This window comes from Durio zibethinus, chromosome 10 (genome assembly GCF_047325235.1).
Source record: "Durio zibethinus cultivar Kanyao isolate XHJ-2024 chromosome 10, ASM4732523v1, whole genome shotgun sequence".
Classification (NCBI taxonomy): domain Eukaryota; kingdom Viridiplantae; phylum Streptophyta; class Magnoliopsida; order Malvales; family Malvaceae; genus Durio; species Durio zibethinus.
The window spans coordinates 21,405,709-21,427,710 of record NC_143171.1 but is presented as its reverse complement, the minus strand read 5'-3'; the positions used below and the strand labels follow the sequence as shown (position 1 = coordinate 21,427,710).

The window sequence follows — 22,002 nt, the reverse complement described above, 5'->3', positions numbered from 1 at the left end:
GAGTCAAATTCTATTTTGGTCATTAGCCTGTAAAAAGTTTTAATTGCTCAAAGTTGTCTTAGGCTTCATTTGTTTTGCAAAAAATGATTTTTGAAAATAATTTTTACATTTTCAAATATTTGTTTGACAAAAAATTGACTGATCAATGGAAAATAACTTATTCGAATGTCACGGTCCACAAGCTGGTCCAAGCTCAGGTGTTTTCTTTGAGTCGAATAGCAGTTCAATTTCTAACAGGACAAAGTTTGACAACCAAGAGGATTAGGTCCTGAGGTGCACTGAAGGTCCAGGTAGCGGGAAACCAACCCAAAGCAATGGTGTGTGCAATATAAAGACTTTAGAGGCTCAAAAAAAGTGTTTAGGTTTGGTAGGTTTGAGCCAGGCCTAGGGGCAGGTGATGGTGAGTGATGCGTGGGCACCTAGTTAGAATAAAGCAAGAACATTGATGATCGAGGTATAGGCACATGGTCATGCCAAATTGTGGGCACACTCAAACATAGTCCTGAAAAAATCAGATTTTGAGGCTTCTAAAAGGTCTGGAACTCAACATAATTTTAGTAAGTTAAGGATTGTGCAGCAACACCAAATCTTTTGGAATCAGGGATTGTATCTCATTTCCAAGAATCAAGGGATTTAACCAATGTAATCTTTAGGGTTTAGGAATGTATCTTGGGCACTAAATGTAAAATGGACTCAACTATAAATAAAGAGTCCCCTACCTCATGTATACATAGAGACCAAAACCATTGAGTAACAACATCTTTACTCTTGCTTTTAAACTTTTTATTGTTCTTTTATTAGCCTTTTTTTAAGCACTTGTTGTGCCATTTCATTTTGTAGTGTATTAAGTGGTTAAGCCTTACAGTCCAGTGTATCCATGCACCATTTCTTGTGTTAGGTTGATCTAAGATACAAAAAAGTTCATCTTCGTGTCTTAGAGCCATACTAGTTTGAAGCTTGAGTCTTGACCCATGACAAGTAGTATCAAAGTCTAGTCCAAGAGAGCTAGGAGTAGGTAGTAGAACTAAATACTATGGGGTATTAGAGCCTAGATCAGACCAGAAGTAGGGACCAGAGCCTTGGTTCAGAATGTGTAACAAATCCCTGCTTATGACAAGAAGAGCCATAGTTACCATGAAAGCCAGAGTTGACATCAGTGTAGGTTAAAAGACTTGCATGTAGGCATCATGGTGTGGTCTGTTGGCATTGTGGCGAGTTATGCAAGCATCTTACTATATGTGCAGACATTTAATTATATGGTGTAGGCATCCTAGGTTATTTTTGTGCTTGTGTGCCCAATACATGTGAGGCTTACAGCCATTGAGTTAGCAAAAAGGCTGTCCAAATACGAGAGTAGCAATAGTGAGGATAAATAACATGAGGTGATGCAGTTGAGTGCTATTCGATACTACAAAAGGGTTGAAACCTCTCATAGAGTTGATGAGGAAAAACCAGTGGCAACTGAGTGCCAAAGATGAGTCTTAGTGAATAGCCATATTTCTCACGAGAGAATGCATCGTGGGTAACTTAAAAGAAGCGCATGAAGCATCGGTGGTGTGGGCAAAAGGGACCATTATAGCAAAATGCTAAAAGACTTTGGATCAAGAGCAGCAAAAGCTAGCAGAGTACATGTTCGGGTATGAGATCGAAATATTAAAAAATTGGTTCGTGGGGTAGGAGTCATAATCAGCATGTAAGGTGGGCGTAACATCCTCGAAACAATGAAGACATTGTTAAAATGAATGTGGGAGAATATCAGATTCGTAAGCTGATTCAGGCCCAATGGTTCTCTCTGAATTAAGTGATAATTCTAGTTCTAGTATGACAGAGTTTGACAATCAGCAAGACCAGGCCCTGAGGCACAATTGAGGTATAGGAGATATAAAACTAGCCAATAACAGTGGTGCGAGCAGTGATTAGGACTCCAGTGGCTCAGATAAGGTGTTTAGGTTTGACACAGTTAAGCTAGGCCTAGGTGCAGGCAGTGATGATCGAAGTGTGGGTGCACAGGTGGACATAGGTACGGGCATTGAGGATTCAGGTATGGGTGTATGGTCAAACCAAGGTGCGGACACTCTTAAACACATACTTGAGATAATTAGAGTTGGCAACATTGAGTCAGGCCCAAGTATGGGACTGATACAAGTCCAAGCGTGGGCAATGTTGAGCATAAGTTTGAAATTGGCTAGGATAAATTTTCATTCAAATTGGATTAAAGATACTAGGAATATGCTACAACATCATATCCCTTAAAATCAAGGATTGTATCACATCTCCTAGAATCATGAAATTTAAACTAATATAATCCCTAAAGTTTAGGCATGTATCTTGGTACTAATTGTAAGGGGGATTCAACTATAAATAGAGAGTCCCTCACCCTTATGTGCATACAGACCAGAACTATTGAGTAATAATATCTTTACTCTTGCCTTAAACATTTTATTATTTTTTTGTTAGACTTTCTTCAGGCACTTATTGTGCTATTTTGTTTTGCAACGTATTAGGTAGTCAAGCCTCGCAGTTTAGAGTATCCATGCACCATTTCTTATGTTAGGCTAATCTGAAACGTGGAAGAATCCATTACTGTATCCTAGAACCACGTGAACTTGGAGCTTAAATCTTGGCTTGTGACAAGTGGTATCAAAACAAGTTCAGAACATGTTCAAAGTCGATCAAAATTGGTCTAAAGGAGGTGATTGGTGTTAGGTGTTGCAGGAACTAGAGTTGCCTATGAGAGGTTCGAATGTGTTCGTGTAGGCATTCGATTGTGTCATATGGGCATTTTAGGTCATTTCTGTGCTCGTGTGTTGGAGTTATTTTGTTAGCCTTTCTTCAGGCACTTGCTATGCTATTTTGTTTTACAACGTATTAGGCAGTCAAGCCTCGCAGTTTAGAGTATCTATACACCATTTCTTGTGTTAGACTGATATGAGATGTGGAAGAATCCATTATTGTATCCTAGAACCACATGAACCTAGAGCTTAAATCTTGGCTTATGACAAATGGTATCAGAGCAGATTCAAAACAGGTTCAAAGTTGGCCAAAATTGGTCTAGAGGAGGTGATCAATGTTGGGAGTTGCTGGAACTAGAGTTAGCCTGAGAGAGATTCGAATGTGTTAGTACAAGCATTCGATTGTGCATATGGGTATTTTAGGTCATTTCTGTGCTCATGTGTTAGTGATACACCTCATGGTACACAAGGTGCGAGCGTGCATGAGTGTCTACTAAGTATTTGATTGATTGTTGCTGTTGTGCTATGGATGTGTTAATGAGCCATTTTTTTTAAAAATTGTCTTACCTTTTTTAAAAGGAAAAGATAACTTATGAAAAAAACTGTTTATGAATATTACTACTTATGAATGTGCTTAAACATAATTTTATTCAAGTTGGATCATGTACATAATTTTTTAAACTCAACTTAATTTAATCTGACTAAAAATATTATTATATTACAAGTAAATAATATTTTTATGTAGTTTTACTTAAAAAATCAAAATATTAATATTAAAAGTCTTTTAATATTTTAATTTTAAATATTTTTATAATTATACTTAAGTAACACTTTGAACATAATATTTTAAAGTCGAATTTGATTTGATTCGACTTAAAATATTATTATATTAATAAAAAAAATTTATTTAATTTTAATTAAAATATTAGCATTAAAAGTCTTTTGATATTTAAATTTTAAATATTTTTATTTCATATATTATTAAACATAAACATTTTTAATATTTCAATAATAAAATAGTAATATATTATTATTTTAATAATATATTATAATATTATAATAATATTTTATTATTTTAATAATTAATGTTAAATAATAAAATAATATTATTTTATTTATATGATTTTTTTAATAATTTATTATTTTTTAGTTTAAAATATATAATTTTATATTTTATTTATTATGGTATTTATATTACTATTTTAGTAATAAATATAAATAAAAAATTTTGTTATGATTTAATAATATATGCTTGTAATATAAAATATAAATATTTTAATAGTATATTTTATAATAAATATTACTGTTTTAATATCAATAAAAATAATATTTTAAGAATAATAATAATGCTATTTTAAATATTTTAAAATATTAATATAAAGAATAATAAATTGTTTCATTTTAAGTATTTTTATATTAATACATTATTTTAATATTAAATATTTTTATTAAAATATAATTATTTTTGTATATTACTAATTTTAATAATAAATATATCAATATGCTTTAAAAATAAATAATTTTAAATATTTTAATAGTTATATTAATATTATTTGAGAAAAAAATAGATTTTTCAAAAGACAATCAAACAATATAGAATATTTTTTATTAATTCATGCAAATAACAAAAAATTTTTACATTTTAAAAAAAATAAACACTTTTTTAAAAATATTTTTTAAAAGTAAATTTTTGCAAAATAAATAGAACCTTAATGTGATCATTCCGTGAAATCTTTTAAATTGATAACAATTACCAACTGCATCACGTAGATGACACTAGTTGACATCTTATATAATAGAGGATAAAAATAAAATTGCACTCAATATTTAGGGACCAAATATTCTACTATCTCAAATATTTAATGTTTTAGAAATGTTTTATATAATATTAAATTTAAATTATTATTTTTATATTTTATTATAATATAATTTATTGGTTAAATTTTTAATAGAAAATACGTTTTCAAAAAATTGAAATTAACTTAAAATTTTCAAAAATCCTTCTAAAAAAATTTTATATCATTTTAAAAAATAAGTAAAAATGTTTATATTGATTTAAAAAATTAAATAAAAAACTCTATATTATTTTAAAATATTAAGTAAAAATTTCTAAATTATTTTAAAAATTGATATATTAATCTATTCATAATTTTTTCTATTGAGGAAATTTAATCTAAATCTATTTTTTATTAGAATATCATATTTATACAAAATTTAAAAATAGACAGTTAGAAAAGTTTTTACCACCGCCAATTCCATAGGAAAAATTCAAGTTATTGAAAATAATATTTTCTATTTTATATAAATATGAAAACTTTAATAGAAAATAGATTCAATATAGATTTCTTTTGAATAGAAAATAAATTTTTAAATAAATTAATAAATCTATATTCTAAAATGATATAAAAATTTTTCTTAATATCTTAAAATGATACGGAATTTTTTAAAAGAGGATTTTAATTTTTTACTTAATTTTATTTTTTAATATATTTTCTATTAATTTTTTTTATAAATCACATCATAATAAAAATTAAAAATATTTTAAATTATAATATTTTACAAAATATATTTTAAATATATAAAATAAAAAATTTTCTACAATTATTTTTATTTTTATTTTTCTTTTTTAGAAAATAATTTTATAAAATATATATGAAAACGAAAAAATGATATTTAATATTTTTAATAAAAAATAGATTTTTTGGGTAGAAAATAATATTTTCTATTATTATTTATCTTTAAATAATATTTTAAAGAAAAAATAATTTTTTTTGTTTACAAAATGATATGAATTTTTTAAAAAGGATTTTGAAATTTTAACTTAATTTTAAATTTAAAAATCTATTTTTTATTAAAAACAAAAAATATTTAACTAATAAATTAAATTACATTAAAAGATAAAAATATTATTTTAAATTTACTATTTTCTAAAATATATAAAAATTCGAGGTAACAACATCATTGATCCCTAAATTTTATATAAAATTTTATTTTGATCTTTTCATTTGATATATGAAATATTAGCTAATCATATATATATATATATATAAATTATATTACAACATATATAGTTATCAGATAATAATTGTTGATGTGGACGTTTACATAAACAATTTTTTTTTTTTGAAATGTAAGATAATTTTTAAAACTTTTTATTATTATGAAATATATTAATTACTCAAATTGATACTATATTTAATCAAATATAAATATAAATGTATCAAATAATCGATTAGAAAATCAACTATTATATAATTATAATTGTAGTATTTATTAATTTATTAATTATATATTGATTGATTGAATTTGTCAAATTAAAAAAAAAATTTAAAATTTTAATACGTTTAATATGACTCAAATTGAGAGTGATTTAAAGTTAATAATAAAATACAAATATAATCAATTTAATTTTTTGAATTATTTTTAAATTAAAAATATATTAAATAAAATAAAATATATTTATTAGATATTACGTGATGATTTTTAAAACTATTCTCATGCTAATATTTTAAGCTATTCACATAAGATATTTTTTATTTTTGTCAAAAGTTTTGGTTTTTATATATTTATATAAGATATAGATAGTTTTATAGATAAAAGAATTAAAATAAGATAGTTTTGAACAATTAAAATGTGATTAGAATTTTATAAATATTAAAAATCAAAATAAAATTTGCTTCAAATTTTAATGAAGGGTGCTATTTATACGAATTTTTTCCTAAACTAGAATACTTTGTCATCCTATTTTCTTAAATGGAGTATTATTAGACTTTATTCTAAAAACCCGATAAAATTGTACAATTAGATTCCACGTTAACATACACGTCACCTTTTTCCTCAAACTCCTTCCTTCTGTAATTCCCTGACTGATAAATTTATGATTATATCTCTCTTTTTTTTTTTTTTGTTTTTGCCGAAGATCAAGACATTGACTTAAAAAAAAAACATAAATCTGAATACAAAATGATTTCTGAAATAATATTAAATAGTTTAATTTCTAAATTTGGCAATTCACAAATATAGAATCAATGCCTCCTGATGCCACCGGTTTTTGAAAATTGACTAGCATGCTACCGGCTTTTGAAAATTAGCCACTTGGGTTTTTTTTTTTTTTTTTTTTTTTGTCAGCAATCATAAAATGCCAGTAAACATATCCATTACCTCATTCTTTTTACAATAGATTTCTGGGTTTCCAACTCTAAGCAAAATCCAAACTTGTACAGTATGTATACCCAAGCAACTTTATACAACAAACTTCAGTTAGGAAGAGCTTACTCAACAAAGTTTAAATTAATAAAACCCATGCTTTTGTCCTTAAAAAAATAAAAAGAATCTTCTTGGATTTTTTTTTTTGACATGCATCCCTTTTTTTTTTTAAAGAATTGTTCAAATTTATCTTTTTAGGATAGATTAATGTGTGAACATGTGATCGTAAATCTTGCATTGTTGCTTCAAAAATTTATATAACATGAATTCATATGACATCTCAAAACCTAAATCTTACCTAATATTTAACAAAAACAAAATCAATTTTGTTTTCGATTCATTTTTTTTAAATAATACATAATATTATAAAATTTTAAAATTTAATCTAAATTTGAATTGATTTTTTAAAATTGATTCGATTTAAATCAAATTTTATTGATTTGATTAGATTAAATTCATTGATTTTTAAAATTTTTTTATTTTTTTATATATATTTGTAATAAGATTTTTAATATATTTAAATAAATTTATATATAAAATAATAATTTTTATTTTAAATTTTTTTTAAAAATATATAAATTAATAAAAATATATAATTTGATTTTTTTTAACTTTTTACATTTTAATTTTAATTTAATATATATTTAATATTTAAATTTAATTTAAATTGAATAAAAAAAATCCATTCAAATCGAATTGAACATTGAATCGATTTTTTCATTTTTTTTTTTAACTAACTGATGTTGAAGAAACCAATCCAGCAAAGTGTTATGGTTTTGAAGCGATAAGAGTAAATTGGGTCCAAGAACCCAGTTTAGCTTCCGTTTGGCTCGCAAATACCCCTCTAATTGAAGAGTAGGATGTCCATCGTCATTAACTGGGTTTTAATTCCCCGTCTTCCTTGATTTCATCCTAGACCAATATAGCTTCCTGCCCTACCTTGATTTAGTGGTTAAAGCTTTAGGATGGTGGGATTTCTAATTCCATTCATTTTTCTTTAAAGTTCCTAAAGATTGTTTTCTGTTAGTTGCTGTATAATGTCTGATTACTTTGATTGTCAAAAAAAAAAAACTAACGGAGAAGAAGAGCACGCCATTTTTATTTGAATTTTTGGTAAATTATTATCAATTAAATATTTTATTTTTTATCTGACGTGGAGTCCACATATACAAAATACCTCATTTTAAGAATTAAGTTTGAAACTACTCAATTTAATAAATAAGATTTAGTAGTGCTTTGGTTGGCGAAAAAATCTCTTATTTACTCTATGATTTATACTTTTGTATTTTTTATTAGTTTTTTTTTTTTAAAGCATGTCTGTGACGCTTTAAAGTACGAAAGTACGAACGTGTCAGCAGCAGTAACCCTTCAAAACACGAAATGTACATGTTCCTCCAACAAATACTAACGAGGGAAAAAAAAAAAAAAACAGACAAAGTAAGCAAAGCTGGTCGAAAAGCACTTCCCGCTCCCAAAAGAGCTCGACAAGTTCCCCAAACAAACCATTCCTGAAAAGCGACATTGCTTGCTTCTTTCCCTATCCCAGAATCAGAATCTTAAGCCGTAAAGCGAAAAGAGCCCAAGAGCTCCGAACCCCAAAACTATCTGTCAATAATTCTTTTGCATCAGTTTTTTAGTACTATATATAAAATGATTCTCACTCTGTTTTCCTCTAAATTCAGTCTATATCAGAACACCTCTGCCACATTGTGGCATTGGTCTCGGTTGTTGATTTTGTGTCAATTTGAAGCATGGCGAGTTCGAGCGGCACGAAGCCGTCGCCGCCTGTCCGGAGGATGTCGAAGTCGCAGGCCATAATGTTTGATCTTCCGTCCAACATTGGAGACTCGGCTGTAGACAGTGACATGGTTCCGTCATCTTTGCCCTCCATTGCTCTCATTCTTCGAGTTGCCAACCAGATTCAGGATGATAATCCCAGAGTTGCGCATCTTTGTGAGCTCATTTCTAATATCACTTCTCACGTGTTTTTTAAATAATAAATGATGGATTTTGCTAATTATAGTTTCTAGTTAAAAGAAATCTTAGGGTCAGGGAACTCGTTAGCAAAATTTTAGGGTTTATGTCAGTGAGAACAAATTAGGATAATAGGATTTCTTATTCATGAACTGACTTAATTTTTCTACAGAAACCTTCACTCTTGGCGTGATTTGGAACATCTAGTAGCCTAGGAGAGAAATTTATTTACATCTACTTTTCTGATCTTTCCTGTTGGTCAAAACAAAAAAGCTCCCATTGATTTATGTTTGGGCTATTTTGGGGATCTTAAATATTAAAAGAGACATCTCAGACTATATCCAATTTGGTTTTTAGAATGGATGGTGAATGCATATCATAAAATTTGACAGAATGAAGGCACAACAAACAATTTGGGTCAACTACTATGTTACAAAAGAAGATGATTTGGGTTAAACTGAAGATGTCAACTGATGCAGTAGCCTCCGACCATAGAGTGGAATCCTGTATAATACGAGCAATGGAAACTAAGTTTGTTTTGCACTTGGAGTGTATTGTAGGCCTTGTTACCATTCTGGATATTGGCATTTAGTTATGCTGTGCAGAGAGAATATATTCAAATCGGACTTAATAAATATTTGTTTTAGATGTTTAGGGGATCATTGTTCATTCTTTTTTTATCAGTGCTTACCTTGCTAGATTTGACATGAATCCTGTTCAAACATTAAAAAAGAAGAAAACTCCAACCATTATTCAACTCAACTCCAAATGAATCTAATAGTGCTGCACGTATCTAAGAATGACTTATTTTATGGGTTTGTTTTCATGCAAAGCTGAAAAGCAAGTAACTAATTCTATTAGGCATGAAGGAGCTGCATGAATTATTTCCTTCTTATATCTCTGTTAATAATTAAAGCACTTAACTAAGTTTCAATCTTTAAAAAAGATAGGGATAAGCACAAATAGCAACTAATCATTTTGCCTACAAGAAGGCTTGTCTTATCCTCTAGAATTGGAAAATGGTATAAAATCTCTGATTCTGTGTTGCTTCTATTTTACTAACCTATCATGTGTTCTGTTTTTGCTTTTAATAGAAGAATTTATTACTGTTATAAAATATTTGTTGAATAATGTGATTTTTGTATGCTTGCTTCGATTGGAATTTACTCGTTTTAGGCCTCACTACTTTTTGTATGATTAGGCCGTGTCTATGCATTTAAGGAGGCTAACAGGATGGACCCAACATCAAGTGGACGTGGCGTTCGCCAGCTCAAGACATATTTATCAAATAGAGTAGAAGAGGTATATATCTTGTATACTATTATTTATCCACTCTTTTCCATTTTGAAAGATCATTCATGTTTTATGAATTAATGTTTTATATCATTAACATTTCACTATTAGTTTCTTTTTGTGGTTATCTCATATAAGGTTGAATACATATTCGTTTTATATTTTATTAGCTCCATGCTTTAGCTAATTGATATTCACTGTGCAGTTTATTGCCAAGTTTTCCTTTTAACTATCTTGTATTAAAGCTGAATACCCATATCATGATTAGCAATAGAATTAGTTACGAGGAAATAAAGTGCTATGTGGTGATTGCAAGAAATTTGAATGTGGGAAATTTGCATATTTAGCTAATGCATTTTCCTTCTTTGCTAAAGGAAAAATTAAAAAAGAAGTCTCATTTGTTTTGTTTATTTATGAACTTTTCATATGATTTGGACATCTGAAAGCAAATAAACTACATATTGCTTTGAGTTGGGAAAAGAAATCCTGAGATTTCTTTATTGCATTTTCCTTTTTTGCTAAAGGAAAAATTAAGAAAGAAGTTTCGTTCGTTTTGTTTATTTATGAATTTTTATTTGGTTTGGACATCTAAAAACAAATGAGGTACGTATTTCTTTGAGTTGGTAAAAGAAATCCTTAATTTCTCTCTCAGTTTCATTAGAATGAAGAAATTTTGAAAACTTTGAAATCAATTTGTAAAATTTAGCGTAAGATAATTTATGTGCCATATAGCTTCCTAGTTGAAAGTGATTTTGGTTTATAGCTGTTTATAGTGAATTCATCACTGTTAAATCTATTAGAGAATAAAACCTATTCTTGAGTCATTACCTGGCAACTTAAACTACTAGTTTGAGTTGCTTTTAGATTACTTGGGATGCTTATTTCTTTTTCCATAATTATGTTATTTATTTATAATAAGATTTATTTATTTACCACATGAGAAGACCTACATTAATACTCTTAAAGAGGAAAGTGCTTCGGTGCTTGTGTTAATTATTCCTTAAGCAGTTATAGTAGGTCACAAGATCATGTGAGAACTAGATACTTAATCATATGGTGGGATCAAACATAGATTTTGCTTTAGGATCCTGCGTTTATATTGGAACCTTTAAATGATTTAGAGACTTTTCGCTTCGTGGGCTTCGATTAGGGTTTATTAAGGAGAATTTACCTCCTTAAAGTTTGATATGAGGAGCCACCATTAAGGTTTTATTTGCAATTAGGCCTCTTAATGGCATATTCCCTTTTGTTTAAAAGTAGGATTATAGTTGCGCTAGTGAGACATGTTATTGTAGTTTTCAGTTTATATATTGTGCTTCAAAATTGATTTGGTTTGTTAAGGAGATTTTACCCTAACATTAAATGGGAGCTGCTATTAAGATTTTATGTCATTTAGATTATTTATGGATCTTCCTATTTGTTTAAATTATGTTTAGGGTTGCACTAATATTCTTGTTATTGTAATTTCTAGTCCAGATGATATATTTAAAAATTAAAATCAGAACATTCTTTTTTTTAAATCTGTCTAGTTTCTCTTTCTTTTCTTTTGTGTTTCTTTCTCTAGCCTCCTTTACCCCTTTTCTTCCTCCTCCTTTGCTTTCTTTTCTCTTTGCTAACTGCTACATCAAACTTCCTTAGGACACTGTCTGACCCCAATGTAGCATCCACAATACACAGTGCCAAACAAACCCTTTAACGAGGTACAAATCCAGGCTTCACAGCGTAATGACCTATCTATTATTGCAAGATGAGTTGCCATCCAATCGTGTGATTACTCCACCTAGGCTTTACCCTTTTATGCTTCTCCATTGGTTCATTTTGGCAAACCTACACTCAGCTTCTCTTTGTAGACTTTCTTTCTCCAGCTACAATCTAGTCATTGCTTCTTATTCTTAACTCCCAAAGGTTACTATGCCATCATCTCACTTAACTTTGAATCTTTTTAGCTGACTCCTTACCGTGCACAAAATTTTCCATGTTCCATTGCCCCTCTGCTTGGATTTTTTCACCACAATTGCTCTGCTCTACTCTTCATATTACCCAAATTCTACGTCTTACACATTTTAATCTCTTCATCAAATTCTTTGGTTTCAACATTATGTCACCCAAGGAGCTCTTTATATGCAGGCAAAGCCTCTTTGATCTTCTGGTGCATGCTTTGTTTCTTGCTTGATCTCATTACAAATATATTTCAGCACTAGTGATATGGTGTTCCTGTGTTTGCTCCATACATTCAAGTCCAAAAAGCTTGTGAATGACATTGCATTCAGGCATTGAAACCTATTCTTGAGTCCATACCTAACAGCTTAACCTTTTAGGTTAAGCAGGGTTTTTTTTTTTTTTTTGGTGACTAAGAAATAATCTCGATTTTTGAATTTCCCAGAGAATGATCAAGAAAATCTATGGTTTTCTGCATTGCAGGAAAAAGATGAAATAAAGCCTCGACTTGCAAGAACTGATGCAAGGGAAATCCAATTGTATTATCAGATCTTCTATGAGAAAAATATTAAAGAGGGCCAAGATACAAAGCAACCGTGAGGCTTTACTTTGAACCATTAACATGCTTGATATAGCATAGCATATTGGTTGTTTGCCCTTATTCTTCTTCTGTTTACTTACTCATTAAGGGAGGAGATGGCTAAGTTTTATAGGATTGCAATGGTTTTGCTTGATGTGTTGAAAACAGTGGTACATTCGTCACAAGTTGATTATAAGGTTTGATTCATTTCATTTTGGAATCATTAAACGAATTCATTCAGGGTTCATTTGTACATGTGAAGGACTAAAAAAGTGTGTAATAATTGATTTTGGCTTCACAGACTAACAAATATGCAAAAGAACTTGAGAGCAAAAAGGAACAGTATGAACACTACAACATTCTTCCTCTGTATGCTGTTGGGATAAAATCAGCAATTATGAAACTCCCTGAGGTTGTATATTATGCAACATTATGTTGTCTTAATTTTGCTTGTTCACATTAATGGCAAATTTTATAATGTTGATTCCTTATGCTTGTACAGATCAATTTTGCATTTCAAGCCATACGTAACATGGCGAATCTGCCAATGCCCATAGCTTATTCAACATCAGATGTCGATTTATCTGTTAATGATATATTTGATTGGCTCTTGTCTCTTTATGGTTTTCAGGTAATGCTTCAAATTCCTAATTCTCATTTTGTTTCATAGTTGTATCCTGCTTTTCACTTTGTTTCATGGTTGTATCTGTTTTGCTTTCGCCTCCAGGCATTTCTGGGTACAATAATCTATATATACTCCGCTACATAACTTATTCTTGCATTATTTTTAAGGGCCAAAGCAACTTATTTAGGCTTAGCGAGGGACAACTCACAACACCTTCCGTATATAAATTTCCTTTTTTGGAAGAATATTTATCCAAATGGAAAATACAACAAAAACTACACGTAGCCAACCAAACATGACACATGCCATCAAGAATACTCATAGATATGCTCCAAACATGGTAGTGCAACATATTCCTTTGGGTAAATACCACCTAAACCCCATGTGCTTTCAACTTTTCCCACATAATACTATGTGAATTTTTTTTTTCTTTTTGCAATTGGATCTATGTGGTTAATTTCCATACAGGCCATTTGTTTAAAACAAATGACAGGGTGCTATGTGGAAAAGCACCCTCAACTATCCAAAGGAATTGAGGGTATTTTGATAATTTACCCTACTATCTTCGGTGCTATGGGTAAAAAGAATTTATTATGAAATTTTGAATTGAGGGTATTTTGATAATTTTAACTAGTAGTGATTGTTTTTTAAGTTAGCTGTGGACAAGTCTGACTGTTTTTTTAATAATAAGGCTGACTGGTTTTTAATAATAAAATCATCAAGGCAACTTGTAAATCTATTAGCTCATATCTTGTAATTGCATTTCTAAAGAAAAATACAAGAAATATATAGTTCTCTACTCCTTCACGGTGACAGGAGCCTGGTTTTTGGAGCCAGAGTGATGGTCAACATGTACCTCCCTAAGCAGTTTGCTGGATCTAAAAAACCCTAGGATAGTTTCAGTAAACCCCTGTGATCTAAATTGCATTTATTCACTTATTTTAACGGAATACACCCTCATTAATTTTGCAACAGCAAAAATGGCAAGATAGGTAGCTAAACACCCTGGATGGTTGTTGCTTAATAAAAAGCTTGATCATTTGTAATAAATTCTTTTAAACCTGTATTTTATGGGAACAGAGAGCAGGCTTGGAGTTCTTTTTTCCCTTCTTTTTTCTTTTTAATGATGTCAAGTTTATGTGTTTCTTGTTTCTAATTACACTAAGATATATCAAACTTTGGTTGTCATTATGAAAGCCATGTCAATATTTGTCTAAATAAGTAAAGTTCATGCATGGATGTTTCAAGCATCTAGGATGGTTTTTCCTTTGAGGGAGGCTTCCATAATGAAGCAAAGGATCCTTTTATTTGATTGCTGTGGCTGATAATTATATCTTGAATATTCAATATTTTTATAAAGGAAACTCCTATTCATCTAATAACATGATGTTTTCTCATCTTTTTGGTGATTGAAGAAAGGGAATATAGCAAATCAAAGGGAGCACCTAATATTGTTACTTGCCAACATTGATGTTAGGAAAAAGAATCTTAACGCTTATTTTCAGGTGAATCATTTTGCATCATTTTTCCTCTATGCTGCTTCATTCTTTCTATTTGTGTGTCAGATCTTCTCAGTTCACTCAATTGCAGCTTTATTTTTCCACCTTTATGACATCTTATATTGATGATTAATAATAAGTTTATTGCAGCTTGATAGTTTCACCATAGAGCATTTAACTGATGAAATATTCAAGAATTATGAATCATGGTGTAACTATATGCATTGTGAATCGAATATTAGAAGGTATCTTTTGTCTGTGCTTGTGAAACAAAGCTTTTCAATTTGTTAACTAAGTTTAATTCACTATCAAAACCTGGTTTCATGAATTGAGCACACTGGTCTTTTTTTTCTTATGATGTCTTATGAATGAAACTTTCACTTTTTAGGTATCCCCAAGGTTACGCAATACAACAGCTGCAACTCATTTATATTGCACTTTATCTTCTCATATGGGGTGAAGCTTCAAATATACGATTCATGCCTGAATGCATCTGCTACATCTTCCATAATGTATGTTTCCTTTTAATTTCAACAAATCATTTTCCATGATCTATAAGGTCTCTAACCATCTAGTCTTTTTCCAGCATCTATCAAGATGTTCATCTTGGAAATAGCAAGTTTTTGTTCAACTGAATGTCTTGTTGTTTCCCCTTTCACAAGTCTACATGATTCTTGGAAATAATGTTTTTCTTTTGATAATAAATATGAAGTGAACTTTATTTTGTATGTTAAATTAACCACAAAGAAGATAGAAAAAAGTACAGCATGTTTGGCTTGTCTAATCATTCAGTCAGCTTGTCAAAGCTAACTGCAATTCATGTATTTACTGCTCAGTTTTTAGTGTATGAAAAAAATTGACGAGATTAGAATGGGCACAATATATATAATTGAACAATTTGGTCACTTATTAGACACATGCAATGTTCAATATCTTTTCCTTTGGATGGATCATAGAAATTTTAGGCCTTGCATTCTCATGAAATACATTCAAAGGGAAAATAGTTTAATACATTCTTGCTTCTGTTTGGTTCTAATTATAAGCATTTCATGTAACTACTAGTTATGTGATGTTGATCATCAATAGGGTGCTGTATTGATGAATTGGAAAAGTCAACACTGAAAAATTAAGTCCTACTTTGAAATCTTTTAAGTATGGAAGTTATCTTGAGAAAACTATTTCTTCTTCTGCTGAAAATTAAATATTAAGTAGATTTATTTATTTATTTATTTGTAAATGAGACATGACTTTATGGAGATTTCACATATAATAAGAGTTAAAAACAAAAGAACAGTGACTGAATGTTTTAAGTAGTTTTTAACTACTTAATATCTCTGAGACCGTTTCATTGAGAATATTCTGTTTAAGTGGTTTCCAAAATGAATAGTCAAACTCATTGAAAAAAATTAAATCATTAAAAATTAAAATTATCAACAAGTTGAAAATTTTGAATTTATCTAATTGCACCTTAAACTCATGCAGAAAATATACATTACCCTCTTTTAATTTGAATATTAGAGGTGGAAGTGAGCTGAACCCTGCTTGCCCAGCTTGTGAACCATTGGGGCTCAACTAATTTATAAGATCTGTAAAATTTGGCTCGTCATTTAACAAAAAAAAAAGTTCGAACTTTCAACTGATTTTGTTAAACAAGTGAGTTAAAATGTTGAAATATGTGGTCTGCAAACTTCAAAGCTAATCTTATTTGGTAATTTTTTCATAATCTGTTATCAGAATAATTATTAGACTAAACTTTATTATCTAGTGTTAGCTGCCTGGTATTAATTTTACTTTACTGCAGGTTTTTTTTTTTTTTTTTTAAAGAATTTGAAGTAATACTACATTGTTGGGTTTAGGCTTTTTCAAATTTTATATTCTCCTACCTCAGTTTTTTGCCCATGGTCATTAGCCCTTTATTCTTACCAGCATAAATCCTTCACCATTCTGGAAAATTGGAGACTACATGTCACCTTTTCAAAAATTATATTTTTGCTAGTTCTAGTTTGGTATGGGTTTAATAATGGAAAATTCCACCATTCTACTAAGTAGTTTGTGATGCCTACCTGTAAGAGTTGCCAAATTATAGGTCTTTTGATAAGGAATTAGGTATGTTGTAATTGAGTAAGCAGGAGGAAAAGAGAAAACAAAAGAGAAGGACTAGGCAGAGGCAGTCTTTAATGTTCTTGAGCGTTTTGGTAGGTGATGGAAATAAATGGAGTAGTGTAAGGTGGAATAGGAAAGTAGGAAATGGGAAGATAGTTTAATAAAACTAAAGAGAAAATGTTGTGTGAGAAATTCAAGATTGTAGAGATATGATATTGTCAAGTGAGTTGAGGGCTTGAGGAGGTGAAATCTCACCTTGAAGTAAAAAGGGGCAAAGTATTTGAGGAGGTGATAGGCTGGTAATGTCATGCATCAAGGATGATAGATGGAAGGGATTCAAGCACTACAAAGAAAGGTTAAGGGGAAGAACCCCTTAATGAGCTGAATGTCATAGGCTTTCTAAGCCAAATTCTTCATAGTATTCTAGAAATCTGGTAATAACTTTATGTTCCTATCACTAAGCTTAGGAGTTAGGATTAATCCTAACACATAATTAGTCTTTTGTCAATCTTTTAGATGTGTATAGTTTGTGGCATAGTAGCTGAAGGAAGTGATTTAGAACAAGTGGAGGCAAGAGATAGAAAAATGGAAGCCTGGAGGGAAAATCAGAGATAGGCATATGCGACTAGGGAGAAATAGAAGAACTAGGGGAGAAAACCTGAATGAATCAATAGAGGGAGAAAATCTTAATATTCAATATCTCAAAACTCACATATTCATCATCCAAAACCTAATCAAAACTAAAATACATAGGTATTTATACTAAACATGAAACCCTAATGACATGCAAAATACCAAATATAACCCTGATTAAAATAACCCTAATAAAATTGAAGAAATTTCTGGAATAAACTCTTTTTATTCCTCCATATTTACTTTATTACAATACTAGAATTGCATGAAAATATATAGGCTAAAGATTGAATATTCCCATCCTTAAAACCTAAGATTTCCATGCATTAAAAAGAAACAACAACTAACCAAAGGAGAGATTTACTTTCTTCACATAGTAGGAAAATAACTAATGGATTTCGTGTAATTACCCAAATCACTCCTTTTTCTAAAAATAAGAAACTTAACTAAAGTAGATAAAGTCAACTAATCAAGCAATATAATGAAGATTGGATTTCCACACTCCCTTTCAAGCTGGGTGGTAGATGTCAATCATGCTCAGCTTGGACTTCAAATTCTTGAAGTTGTTTTGAGGAAGAGCTGTAGTGAGTATGTCTATAGTTTGGAGGCATGTGGGAGTGTAAACTAATTTGATATTTCCTTCTTCTGTCTTCTCTTTAATGAAGTGACTATCAATCTCCATATCTTTGGTCCTATCATGATGAACGGGATTCTTTGCTATACTTATGACTGCTTTGTTATCGTAGAATAAATTTATGGATTCTTCTGTAGAGATCTTTAATTCCCCTAGCAACCTTTTTTTGACAAATTCCCTCACGAATCCTATGAGAAATAGCTCTAAACTCAGCTTCTGCACTACTTCTAGCCACCATAAATTGCTTTTTGCTTTGCCATGTAACCAAATTTCCCCACTTATATTTACAATAACCAGTACTTAATCTTCGGTCAGTCATGAATCTGGCCCAATTAGCGTCCGAGTAAACTTCAATATTTCGGCATGATGTCTTCTTAAAATATATCCCGTTGTCAGGACTCTTCTTTAGGTACTGTAGGATTTGATACAAAGCTAAGTGTTCCTTGGTTAGGTTGTTGATGAATCTGCTTACCATGCTAATCAAAAAACTGATATTTGGTCTTGTATGAGAGAGGTAGATGAGTTTCCCAACAAGTCTTTGATATTTGCCCTTATCTGTTGGTGGACTTCCTTCTTCCTTTTCTTCCTTATTTGTTAGGCACATAAGGGTGTTGGCAGGTTTGCATCCAAGCATTCTGGTTTCCTTTAGTAAGTCTAGGACATACTTTCGCTGTGAAACAAAGATGCCATTCCTTGAGTAAGCTACCTCCATGCCAAGAAAATATTTGAGGTATCCCAAGTCTTTAATTTCAAATTCTTTGGCTAGCAGGTTTTTTAGGTTGCTCATTTCTTCCTCATAGTCTCTGTAAGAATGATATCATTTACATAGACAATAAGAATGGCTATTTTTCCTTTGGGTGAATGTTTCACAAACATTGTGCGAAATGTCTGGCATTCTGAAAAACCATACACATGGGGATTGTTTGAGACTATATAAAGACTTTCTAAGTTTACATACCTTGCAAAGTCTTGGTTTTTGAATCTTGGAAGGATTTCCATGTAAACTTTTTCCTCTAGGTCGCGATTAGGAAATGCATTTTTGACATTTACTTGGTGGAGTGGCCAATCTAGATTTGCTGCCAATGATAATAATACCCAGATTGAATTAAGTATAGCAATAGGATTAAATGTCTCCTCGTAGTCAACACCATAGGATTGAGTAAATCCTTTTGCAATGAGGCAAGCTGAATCTGTTGATACTTCCATATGCATTGTGCTTGGTAGTAAAACTCTGTTTGCAACCAACTGGATTTTCCCTTTGGGTAGTTTTGAAATCTCCCATCTTTTGTTCTTTTCTAAGGCCTAATTTCTTCCAAAATAGCCATCTTCCATCTTGGTTGCATGAGTGCTTCATGAATATTGTTGGGAATTTGCACTTTTTTTAGTGTGGTAACAAAAGCTCAATAACTAGGTGATAGACCTTTATAAGAAACCACGTTACAAATCCGGTGTTGAGTATATGATCTCACACCTTTCCTTAGGGCAATTGGTTGATTAGGATCATCAAGAGATGAAATAGAATCAGATTTAGTAAGGGTGTTATTTTTGTGAGTTTCTAGTATCTCTGGACTTAGTACAGATTCCTGGTTTTGCTTTGAAGATGTACATTCTCTGAGATCCTTTTGAGTTATATGTCTTTTTGAATATACAATCAATTCTTTGTTAGTTTTCCCTTGTGTGGACTTCAGGCTTGGAGGATCTGGTTTGATGTTTTGGATGTAAAATGGAGTTTGAGAAGTGTTTGGTGGCTTGGTAATAGGATCTTTCCAAAGCTGATGTTCCCATGTGATTGGATTCTCCCTTGAATGGCAGTTTTGGGAAAGTAAGGTTGATTTTCAAAGAAGGTAACATCCATGGAATGGTAGAATTTCTTTGTTATTGGTGAGTAATTTATATCCTTTCTAATTTGAGGAGTATTCGAGGAATATTATTTGATGGATTTGGGATCTAATTTGCTTTGGTATTGTTGGCTGGTATGGATAAATGCAGTGCATCCAAATACTTTAATGAGAATAGATAAGATGATTCGAAGATGAGGATATGAACCGAAAAGGGATTGGCAAGGGCTTTGAAATTTTAGGACTCGAGAAGGCATTCTATTTATGAGATATGTAGTGGTGAGAATGACTTCACCAAAAATTACTTTGGTACATGGGCAGCCATCATGAGGGATCTTGCAACTTCCAATAAATGCCTTTTTTTTCTTTCAACAATGCCATTTTGTTTAGGAGTATCAACACACAAGCTTTGATGAATTATACCATGCTTCATTAGATATGATCCAAGGATTAAATTGTAGTATTCTTTGCACTTGGATTTTGATTTGGAATTGAGTTTGGATCATATTGTTGAAGTTTTGGAATAATTGGCCCACTTCTGATTTTTCCTTCATAAGGAATCCCCAAGTAGCCCTGATGTGATTATCAATAAATGTGACAAGTCATCTGGAGCCAGTAATGCTGTTTATTCTGGAGGGATCTCAAATGCCATTATGTATCATTGAAAAAGGATGGGATGATTTGTAAATTTGATTAGAATAGGTGGTATGGGCATGTTTGGATAGTTGGCAAATTTCACACTGAAAGTGGTTAGACTTTTTATTGAATAATGAGGGAAACAACTTTTTGAGATACAAAAAATTTGGATGACCTAACCAATAGTGCCACAACATGATGGTATTATTTTTATTACTACTTGAGGATGAAGCCACATAAGAGGTCATCTGATATTGTTTTCCAGAATCATTAACACTTAGGATATAGAGTCTTGCACACATCCTAGCATTGCCAATTATCTTCTCCGAGTCTAAATCATGAAATTCACACATATTTGGGAGAAATTTAGTAACACACTTAATCTTTTGCAAGTTTGCTTATAGACAGTAGATTACAACTTAAATTTGGGACAAAGAGAATTGGATCAAGCGTTATATCTTTTGAAATAATAACTGAACTTTTACCAGCTACTTTTGAAAGCGTCCCATTAGCAATTCGAACTGTGAAGTTGTCATGACATGGGTTATATTTATGAAATATTGATGCATCCCCAGTCATATATTTTGAAGCTGCTGAATCCACTATCCATGAACTTGATTTCTCTAGTTTTACACTTAAGGCACTTAGAAAATTACCTTTTGTGCTAAAGAATCTGTTCAATAAGAGTGTTAATGTTCTGCTATCATTATTGAAACATCGTTTGAAATTTATCCAGTTGTTCTTTGCTGAAAGGACTTGGTTCTGCTGAGGCTGAATTTTCGGTAGCTAGGTTGCCTTGACTGTCTCAGTCTTGTGAAGACTGTGAAGGTTTCCAGTTGGCTGGTTTCCTGTGGATCTTCTAACATGTTTCCTTTGTGTGTCCAATTTCTGACTGTTCACACCTAGATTTGCCTTTCTTTTGCCAATCTTTGTTGTTCAACTGGGGTCCTTCGGTAGTTAGGGGGGTTGGGCAATTGTTTGTGTTCCCATCATTACCTTTGCTTTCTTCTTTATGAACTTCTGAAAATGCTTATCGGATACTCGGCAAAGGCTTGGTGCTAAGGATTCTTCCTCGGATTGCATCAAGGTTCTTGTCAAGACCAAGTAGAAACTTATAGACTCGATCCTTCTCAACCATTTTCTTGTATTGTTTTCCATCATCTGACACTTCCATATCAACTCTTCGAGAATATCAAGTTGCTGCCAATTTCGGATTAGAAGGTTGAAGTATATTATATTATTAAGAGTTCACCTTGTTGAAGATCATGAAGAATACTTTTGATTTCAAAAATTTCTAAAGTGTTGTCTACA

General features: G+C 30.9%; 1 protein-coding gene across 2 annotated transcripts in view; it reads left to right on the top strand.

The window, feature by feature from the left end:
- The first annotated feature begins 8,368 nt into the window (after positions 1–8,368).
- The window catches only part of LOC111293110 (callose synthase 7-like), a 37,197-nt gene continuing 23,563 nt past the window's right edge, over positions 8,369–22,002 (top strand). Inside the window, exons 1-9 of one of the 2 annotated variants that reach the window (XM_022885849.2) lie at positions 8,548–8,891; positions 10,114–10,214; positions 12,627–12,739; positions 12,833–12,920; positions 13,025–13,135; positions 13,226–13,354; positions 14,764–14,853; positions 14,998–15,092; positions 15,236–15,359. In XM_022885849.2, coding sequence (XP_022741584.2) covers positions 8,690–8,891; positions 10,114–10,214; positions 12,627–12,739; positions 12,833–12,920; positions 13,025–13,135; positions 13,226–13,354; positions 14,764–14,853; positions 14,998–15,092; positions 15,236–15,359 — 1,053 coding nt within the window. In that variant the 5' untranslated portion in view covers positions 8,548–8,689. Of the gene's footprint in view, positions 8,892–10,113; positions 10,215–12,626; positions 12,740–12,832; positions 12,921–13,024; positions 13,136–13,225; positions 13,355–14,763; positions 14,854–14,997; positions 15,093–15,235; positions 15,360–22,002 lie in introns of both variants that reach the window. The other variant, XM_089766914.1, reaches the window with a different exon arrangement.